This window comes from Neoarius graeffei, chromosome 25, assembly GCF_027579695.1.
Source record: "Neoarius graeffei isolate fNeoGra1 chromosome 25, fNeoGra1.pri, whole genome shotgun sequence".
Taxonomy (NCBI): domain Eukaryota; kingdom Metazoa; phylum Chordata; class Actinopteri; order Siluriformes; family Ariidae; genus Neoarius; species Neoarius graeffei.
This window is the reverse complement of record NC_083593.1, coordinates 46,798,771-46,808,886: the sequence shown is the minus strand read 5'-3', so window position 1 is coordinate 46,808,886 and position 10,116 is coordinate 46,798,771. Positions and strand designations below refer to the sequence as shown.

The 10,116-nt window shown below is 40.0% G+C and overlaps 1 protein-coding gene across 3 annotated transcripts in view; it reads right to left on the bottom strand.

Annotated features, from left to right (window-relative positions):
- Nucleotides 1-4,206: 4,206 nt before the first annotated feature.
- Nucleotides 4,207-10,116, bottom strand: part of nsd3 (nuclear receptor binding SET domain protein 3) — a 92,240-nt gene continuing 86,330 nt past the window's right edge. For all 3 annotated transcript variants that reach the window (XM_060908867.1, XM_060908869.1, XM_060908868.1), the window contains exon 23: nt 4,207-7,327. In XM_060908867.1, the coding sequence (XP_060764850.1) occupies nt 7,041-7,327 (287 nt within the window). In that variant the 3' untranslated portion in view covers nt 4,207-7,040. The remainder of the gene's footprint in view (nt 7,328-10,116) is intronic.

The window sequence follows — 10,116 nt, the reverse complement described above, 5'->3', positions numbered from 1 at the left end:
GCATTAATGATGCCTCCCAGATGTACAAGCTATCCATGTCATGTGCACTAATGCACCCTCATACCATCACAGATGCTGGCTTTTGAACTGTGTGCTGATAACAAGCTGGATGGTCCCTCTCCTCTTTAGCCTGGAGGACGTGGTGTCCATGATTTCTCAAAAGAATTTCTATTTTTGATTTGTCAGACCTTGGGACAATTTTTCACTTCGCCTCAGTCCATCATAAAAGAGCTCAGACCCAGAGAAGGTGGCGGTGTTTCTGGATATTGTTTATATCTAGCTTTAACTTGCATTTGTGGATGCAATAATGAACTGTTTTTCCAGACGATGGTTTTCTGAAGTGTTCCTGAGCCCATACAGTGATTTCCACTACAGACACACATCTGCTTTTAATGCAGTGTCGCCTGAGGGCCTGAAGATCACAAGCACCCAATGTCAGTTTTCAGCCTTGTCTCTTGCATAGAGATTTCTCCAGATTCTCTGAATCTTTTAATGATATTATGTACCATAGATGATGTAAGCCCCCAATTCTTTGCAATTTTACATTGAGGAACGTTATTCTTAAATTGTTGCATTGTTTGCCCACGCGCTCTTTCACAGAGACTTCAAGAATCCAGAGTGTAAACAATGAGCACATACTTACAACCAATAAAAATCGACTATGCATAATGACCAAAATAAGTGCGTCTTAATCAGACTGGTGTAGTGGTGTAATTATCTTTGCGTGAACCAAACAATGGCACAGTCTAAACTGGTGAAGTTTTTTTGGGTGGGGCTTCTTCAAGCACTGACAATTTAAGGGCTGAAACAGGCAAGCGGGAGACAGACTCAGAGCCCCAACTGTCCCCGAGCACATCAAACAGTGTCATTAAAAAAAAAAAGCCCCACTTAGAGCCCCGACCATCCCTAAACATAAAGGTCAGTAATAGGGGGTCGGTAAAAAACACTCAAAGCCCCTACCGTCCCCAAGCACATAGGAAAGTGTCAGTAATACAGGGGTTGGTTAAAAAAAAAAAAACACACTCAGTGCCACTACCGTCCCCGAGCACATCCAACAGTGTCAGTAATACAGGGGTCAGTTTATTAAAAAAAAAAAACTCAGAGCCCTGACTGTCCCCAAGCACAGAGTCAGTAATACAGGGGTCCGTAAACAACACTCAGTGCCCCTACTGTCCCCAAGCACATCAGACAGTGTCAGTAATACAGGGGTCAGTTTAAAAAAAAAAAAGACTCAGAGCCCTGACTGTCCCCAAGCACAGAGTCAGTAATACAGGGGTCGGTAAAAAACACTCAGAGCCCCTACCGTCCCCGAGCACATCCAACAGTGTCAGTAATACAGGGGTCAGTTTAAAAAAAAAAAAAAAAAAAAAAAACCCTGGCAAAGTGAAAGTGCTGTCAGCCAGCAAGCGACTGAAGGGAGCTAATTTTCGAGTGACATGGCGTGTCAAGTCCCTGTGGCTCACGTATGATGTAAAACGCAGCATCATTCTGTATTCAGTTCGTAAATCGACAGGAAATTCGAATTCCTTTGCTGTTGTTTGTTCCCAGATTCTTCTAGACTCTGTTCAACTGTAAATCAAGTTTTGTGTTGAAGTAAAGGCTAAAGGGAATCCTAATACCTCTTTTGAATAATTCCCTGCTAAAATAATCTTCAGTAAGCTCAAACTAAAGAGGTTTATTTTAGCCTGATGATGCATGGGGCGCCCAAAATCAAGTCTTTCTTATTAGAGGCCGGAGTGGAGCCTAAATTTGATATGTAATGGAGAGGCCTAACTGTATCTGTACAAATATTTGAACTGTGCCAGTTTGGTTGGTATAAACCTGTATTCAGTCCACTTTGATAAGTCGGTAACTAAGAAAAATACAGACCAAGAAAAAGTGAAGTACACTTCTTTGACTTGATTTTTCAAGATAAAAAGTGGAGAATATTTTTCAGAACCCGGGGGGAACGCGGCGTTTGTTCACACAGCAAGGCGTTACAGTAGTCCAACCTAGAAACAACAAAAGCATGAACATGAAGAGTGGGAAAAAAGAAACAGTATATGCTCATTGTTTTTTTTTTGCACATCTGTTCTTGAATAAAAGCAGTTGAGCAGATAGTGTGAACATTCAGTAGAGATTTTATTGAATTCGAACCAGGCAAGTCTGAGAGCGAGTAAATCTGTGGAATGTTGTTGCTCTGAATAAATTAGCAATTTCGAAGAAAAGGAAAAAAAAACATCTCAAAAAGTTGGTCAAATAAAAAAATACAGTAAAAGAAAGTTACAAAAAGAATGTGCCTATACGTTCACAAACATTCAGAAGTAATTTTACAGGCATTCTTTAGACACTACGATATAATGATAGTGGAGTTCTTTACTTTCTACTATGTACAGTTGGACGAGCTCGACGCCACAACGTCCCAAAACACTATAACACTGTGGCCACGCCCCTGCTCAGGAGCACAGCCCTCTATGAAACTCAGAGAAGCTCGTTCTACCCAGATATCATTTACGATACTTTTATTCAGTTGGAGTGTATACTGCGACTCGATGCGCGTGGTGAGTTTTACATTAACACTTAAGATTTACACACAACAGAAATAAGTCCAGTAGCAAGATTCCTTAAACAGTCTATGAAAGGAATGACACGTCCTTAACACGTCAACACAAATGATTTCCCTTGGAGCTGGTGAGATGGCATCATTTTAGAAAATATAAAATTGAACAACATAAAGAACAGGCACAGACATGCACAAGATGATTTATGACACTTTAAAATCACGTGTGTATATTTAAAAAAAAAAAAAAAAAGTGAAGTACAGTGCACCAACACTCTTTAAGGAGGTAAATACAAAATGGCTGATATGGCAACAAAGACTCGTCTTAAACGTCCAATCAGTAACACTATGCCTTTTAAATCAATCAATCATTCATTTAGCTCAATTTATACTTCTAGGACTACAGAAAGGCATTTGATCTCAAAAGGAAACTGAAACATTTAATCTGTATTGGAATTGGTGAAAGTCGAAACACAATAAGGGCATACGAAGGTCAAATATTTCATGTTAGGATACCAAACACAATTCTTCTGTGTTAAATTGTTTCTCTGAGACTGGAGACAGAGTGCACGCTGTGCAAACTGCATTGCTCACACATGGAAAAAAAAAGTGCTAATAAACAACAACGACAACAAAAAGAAATAAATCGTACCATCATCAAACCTACTACGGATTAATCCATTAAAAAAAAAAAAAATCCAGCATGTCACATATTTGTCATGATTATGAAATATTATTCTATCCACATCCACTGGATATGAGCAATCAGGCGCTCCGATTGGCGGCGCGTGTTGCTGAACCAACCAAGCACGAAATACAAAGTCTATTCGAAAACAACCCCCCCCCCCCCCCCAAAAAAAAAGCAACAAAATATGGAATTAAAAATATTTGATGGTAAGAATGTTTTTTTTTTTTTAAACTGATTATTTCTGAAGAATTATAGCATTTTTCACAAACTGCTACTGCCATTTCGCCGGTTTGTTTATTCCAAGCGGAAATTATTTTGTCGGATGTTTTGTATAAAGTTTTTATTAATCAAATTAAAAAAAAAAAAAAAATGCTCCGTTTCTCAAAATCCAGTGAATGTGGATAGAATAAAACCGTTATTCCACTCAATCTCGTCGTACACGGATTATAGCCGACTCGGCTCTACGCACCTCGTCAACCATCAGCTCACGTACGACTCGATTTCGTGGCATAACTGTTAAGTCGACTAGTCATAACTACATGTGCACTTCATAAAGGACAGTGTGCAGAAAAGTCGCTGAAGATCATGGAGGAAACGACAGGAAAAAGAAAACAAGCAAAAGGAAATAAAAAAAAACTGGGGGATATACGGTACAGAAAGGTAGAAAATAATAACAGGCGAAAGAAAAAAGAAAACCTAGCGGGGAAAGAAAGAATGTTTTGTCATTTTTTTTAAATGAGAGAAAAGAAAGAAAATCTCATCTCATCATCTCTAGCTGCTTTATCCTGTTCTACAGGGTCGCGGGCGAGCTGGAGCCTATCCCAGCTGACTACAGGCGAAAGGCGGGGTACACCCTGGACAAGTCGCCAGGTCATCACAGGGCTGACACATAGACAACCATTCACACTCACATTCACACCTACGCTCAATTTAGAGTCACCAGTTAACCTAACCTGCATGTCTTTGGACTGTGGGGGAAACCGGAGCACCCGGAGGAAACCCACGCGGACACGGGGAGAACATGCAAACTCCACACAGAAAGGCCCTCGCCGGCCCCGGGGCTCAAACCCAGGACCTTCTTGCTGTGAGGCGACAGCGCTAACCACTACACCACCGTGCCGCCCAAGAAAGAAAATATAGGGGAAAAAGAAATAAGCAAAATAAGGACAAATAAAAAGCAAGCCTAATTATAGTGCATGTTTAAAAATAAGGAGAAAGAAAACTGGGGGGGGGGGAGAAACATGAAATAAATAGAGGAAAAAATACAGAAAACAGAAAGAAAAGAAGGAAACGGTGTTTATAACGAGCGCATGTTGTAGGATTGTAATTACTGTGCCGATCCATCGAGTGTGAATAAAAGCGAAGCTGCTGCATGGTCAGGTGCAGTAATATATAGTGCACCATGTTCCTTCTGGTTATTTCCACTGAAATATTTAACACTGAAACTTAAATATTTGAGTAGATCACGAACATTCATAAAACCCGAAAAGGAGAAATGGAAGCCTTTACGCAATAATTGAGATCTATTCCCAAAGCCTCGAAACTGTAAAATGACAAAAACAGTGATGTGCTGGATTTTTTTAAACCCTCTAAGTGTAAACAGACTTGGCATTGTAACTCCAACAACACGACGAACAAAACCAAAGTGCATGAGACGTGAACAGCTCTCCAGATTTCAAGTGTACAGGAAAGGACCACTGCTGGACACAACACGTTTTTGAAAAGCCTCGTTTTGGCAGTGACGGACTTCCATGGTTCTGCATACTTGAACATTTGGGATTAGATTTAATAACATGTAGTGGCTCAATGGGAAGGAAATACGAACTAATCGTCTGGCTAAGCAGCTCAGCAGGGGTTAACTGTTAATATATTAACAAGACTGATTTATACAAGGGGGCTAAAGATTTTACGATGTGTTGGGATTATCCTGATCTTGGACATGTCCGAGTGTTTTAGATGATCCAACAGATCTGCCTTGTTGGTTCTGGCCCATCTTTAAGCAGGTCGAATATTCTTGTCTGGATCTGGCAGCCCGGAAGGATGCACTGAACATCTGCCATCATGTTAATAAAGTAACATTGAGCAGGAGTTATAAGTTTAAACACGTTTTCGTAACCGTCATAAAACCCACTGAAAGGCGTTGCTGGTTTTTGCCTCGATCATGAGCTGGAAATTAATTTAAATATCAATGTTGCGCTGTCGACCACCAACTGGATGAGGAACGGTCACAAAATTAGAACGTTTTAAAATTCAAAGAGCGTAATGATTATGCGTTTCTGTTATTTACCTCGAACGAACAACTCAAGACATCACAGCCTTCAGTATAATCTTGGGTTGGTTAGAATATGGGTTATTAAGGTACGCTGAGATTATAATACCTTAAAAGTGGCAATTGTGTACAAATGAGATTTTTACAAAAAGACATTGGCGTAGATTGGCAACACCACTGAAAATGATATTTTAAAAAACTTCCTATCAGCACAACACCAACGACGGCAGTGTTCAGGTGTTTCTCATGGCTGAGCCTCGTAAAAATGCTGAAATTTAAGTACTCGTCTATGAAATTAACCATCACGACAAGGAAAAAGAGTCTGAACTAAATGAAAGAAAAAAAAAAGTGGGCATGTATACAATGACATTAGGAATAGTGATATCAAACTCACTAATAATACCAATGAACAATACTGTACACTGTGAGCTGATGTAAACGTAGTCATAAATATATTCGTGTTTATATATTTCTATCCACATTCACTGGATGAGCAATCGTGCGCTCCGATTGGCTACTCTACTACTAGGCTATCAGCTCCTATACAGTCAGTAGAGAAAAAGAAAATGACGGAGTGTGTCGCTGAACCAACCGAGGACAAAATAAAAAACGCTACTCGAAAACAAAACCCCAAAAAATACAAACAACAAAATATGGAATGAAACTATTTGATGGTTATCTTTTTTTATTTTTTTAAGAATTATTACAGCATTTTTCACAAATCGCTCCTGTCATTTCGCTGGTTTGGTTACATTCTAAGTGGAAATGATTTTGTTGGAAGTTTTGTATAAGTTTATTTATTAAATTTGCAAAAAATAAAAAATGCTCCGTTTTTCAAAATCCAGTGAATGTGGATAGAAGAAAACAGTTATTCCACTCAATCTCGTCGTACACGGCTTATAGCCGACTCGGTGCTACGCGCATCGTCGGCTATCGGCTCATGTACGACTCGATTTTGTGGAATAACTTTATATATAATCTTACAAATCACAAACACACAGGAATGAAGAGGCAGCACGTAACCAAAACTGGAGTCACAGTCCTTTTTTTTTTTTTTTTTCCACAACTAGCCGATATTCAGACATGTAGTGAAAATTCTAGTGTAGAGAATCTGATCTACGTTTCTCTCATATGAATCCTTTCTATTTACACTGAGGTACATCGAATGAAGTTCTCAAGGTGTTGTAGGTACCGGAGCGTGTGTGTAAAAGATCTCGGCTCCCCTCGGAGGATGAATTAGAACCCAGCTTGAAAAAAAAAATAAAATAAATAATAATAATAATAATATATCGTTAAAGTGACGATTAGTGGGTGCTGTGTGATTCATTTCCACGTTTCTGGATCTGAAAGAGTGAGTCATAAATTGTGACTTTTCGCCTCCATAAACGATCCCCCTCTGCTGAGCTGGAATGAACACCAACCGACTTGTACGTATAATGATTTTGAACTGCACAGCACCCTCTAGCTGCGTGGAGGGCCTCGTTTTTCTGAATCCCAGTCACCGTGTGGAATTATTTCATTTCAGTATAAGAGCTTTGGCTCAGTCAATCAGCCATGTCTCCTTCCTCGTCCTCTTCTGCCTCTCTCTCTGCATCCCCTTCGTCCTCCTCTTCTCTCTCTGCTTCTTCTTCCTCCTTCACTCGGACACTAGTAGGGAGGCTGGGTGCTTGTTCTGGGTCGTGATTGGGACAGCAGGGCTGGTTATCCTGGGCAGAAAGCACCAGCTGCCCTGCCTCATGATCCTGGCAGAAAGAGGCGGGGCAAAAGTGGCAGAACACAGAGGCAGGGCGCGGACACACACTGCATTGGTGCCAAGGGCATTCCCAGCGACCTGAACACACACACACACACACACGAGTCGCAACAAAAGGCTAACCAAGTCCACTTGGATCAATGAAAGAGTCAGTGAATGGGTCAAACAGTCAAAGTGTGATTGAGTCACTAACCCTGTGTCTGAAATCACTCATTCACTACTCCCTACCTAGGGAATTACTATATAGAGGACTCTATAGTGAGATCATTGGCAAAATGAAAAAACACTTTCGGATACTACTCCACTGCACCGTTATTTACGTCATTACTGTCGCACAATTAAAACGTGCCGGATCAGTCGGCTGGTGGGTTTTCAAAATAATAAATACACGCGTGTATTTATTGTGATAAATCCATATTATACTGATTGAATTTCCCACATTAAATCAATACAAACTACTTTGTCTCTGCTGCATCTTTCAGTTCTTTTAAATCAAGGCTGAATACTTTTTCTTCTTCGCCGCTGCCTTTGATTAAATCAAATTTGAGGCTTTTGATTAATTCCTCGCTCTGCACTAACGTTTATTCTTGTATTTTATCTGTCTTACTCTATTTTTTTTACTATTTTAATTGCACTTGAATGATCGTTTATAATGTTTCTCTTCCTCCATCCCCTTCCTTCACCCCCGACACTTTTTTTTCCTTCTTTCAGTATGACCACAATGCATGATGGCATATATTGCTTGGTTAGTGACTATCAGTTGTACACTACTTTTCATGGTGCATTGTGGGATACTTTGAGTGCACTATATAGGGTGTAATAATTCTCACTATACATTCAGACAGCACTACAAAATGGCGAACTCGCTATATAGTCCACTGTATAGTGAGTAGGGAGTGATTTCGGACACAGGGTTAGAATCACTGATGGTAAGTCAGGATGTGAGTGAGTGAGTCACTGAATCAGTGAGTTACTAACTGTGTGACGTCCCTTGGTGAGCGAGTCAGGAATTAGGTCAGTGAATTGGGAAAACATTTTATAAGTAACTCCACGTGTCATGCGAGTAATCTAACTGATGCCACCTAGTCTCCTCAAAATATTTAAAAAAAATTTTTAAAAAGCCAAAAGATGATCAACATTTCAGCATGTACATACAGCCCTGGTCACGTTATTGGTCCCACTCCAAAAAATGTCATGTCTAAGCTCCTATTAGATCATGTTAGTAGCAATGACAGGTAGGGTGCATCAGTTGCCCTCACTTTCATAAAATCTGATGCATTTTTGTTTGGGTGTTCCTTTTCACCAATAAAGACATCCTGTAAAATTTTTTGACCATATTCAAAAGTCTAATGGTGGCACCATGAGGTTCATTTTTTGCCAAAAAACGCTTATTTTATGTTTTTGCGTAAGGTTTGAATCGCAATGTTGGACTCCATTTATTGATTTCTTGTGAGCCAGAGATCATGTTAAGAACCTTTGCAAGGGATTGAGAAGCAATTAATGTGATTCATAATACATTTGTATTGTTGAAAAGTAGTTGAACAATGATTCAATGAACAGCTAAAACTCAAACTGTGCTTGATAATATATTTAGAATATGTACTAAAAACGTGTATCTAAGATATTTGGTATACTCTATAAGGTGCCATAATGTTTCATGAAAAGTGATCGAAATTGTCATAAAAGTCATAAAATAGCAGCTTTTTCCATAACTTAGAGCTCCTGGTGCCACCATTAAACTTTTGAATTTTGTCAAAATATTTCACCCAGTGTGTTTTCTTACCAAAAGGAACATAAAAACAAAAATGCATCATGATCGGAGGAACTTTTCATTTTTAGGGGGCAACTGATGCACCCTAATGACAGGCCTTTTTTTTTTAATTAGTTGTCATAGCATTGTGTAATGTATCAAATTAAAGAGTGTGGAGATCTGAATTGAAAACCTGTTTAATTTTGTAAATAAGTCTTTATTTAAAAAAAAAAAAAAAAAAGTTATGAACATTTGAAAATCCAGTCTCATCTCATCATCTGTAGCCGCTTTATCCTGTTCTACAGGGTCGCAGGCAAGCTGGAGCCTATCCCAGCTGACTACGGGCGAAAGGCGGGGTACACCCTGGACAAGTCGCCAGGTCATCACAGGGCTGACACATAGACACAGACAACCATTCACACCTACGGTCAATTTAGAGTCACCAGTTAACCTAACCTGCATGTCTTTGGACTGTGGGGGAAACCGGAGCACCCGGAGGAAACCCATGCGGACACGGGGAGAACATGCAAACTCCGCACAGAAAGGCCCTCGCCGGCTACGGGGCTCGAACCCGGACCTTCTTGCTGTGAGGCGACAGCGCTAACCACTACACCACCGTGCTGCCCTGAAAATCTAGCGTTTTATAAAATTTCCATTTCTGTCTGTTGCCCCAGTCACAAACTGGCAATCATTTTCCACTGGTTTAATTTTCCAATGATAACACCCCCCCCCAAAAAAAAAAAAAAAAACCTCAATCAGAAATTAACAGACCAAAAAGCCAAAAATAAAGAGATTCAGATTTTGAGTATCCAAGTAAGAATTACAGATAAAGGCTTCTTCCTGTAGATCTCAATTCTGCACCTAGAAGGCTTAAAGGTAATGCATCACTGAAATTGGTCCGTCCTGTGTGTTTAAACATTAAAAGCCAGACTTTAGCAATATGTTCACTTTAAACTGTGGACACCGAGCATAACTAATGACGGCGGTGCTCGAATGCGCTGTGTATAAAGCAGGGGCGTAGCTAGGATTTTTCGGGGGGGCAGGGGGGGGTCACACACTGATGGGCAGCCTGAGTGCATTATGTAACAAAAAATAATTACCACTGCTAGTTTTAGGC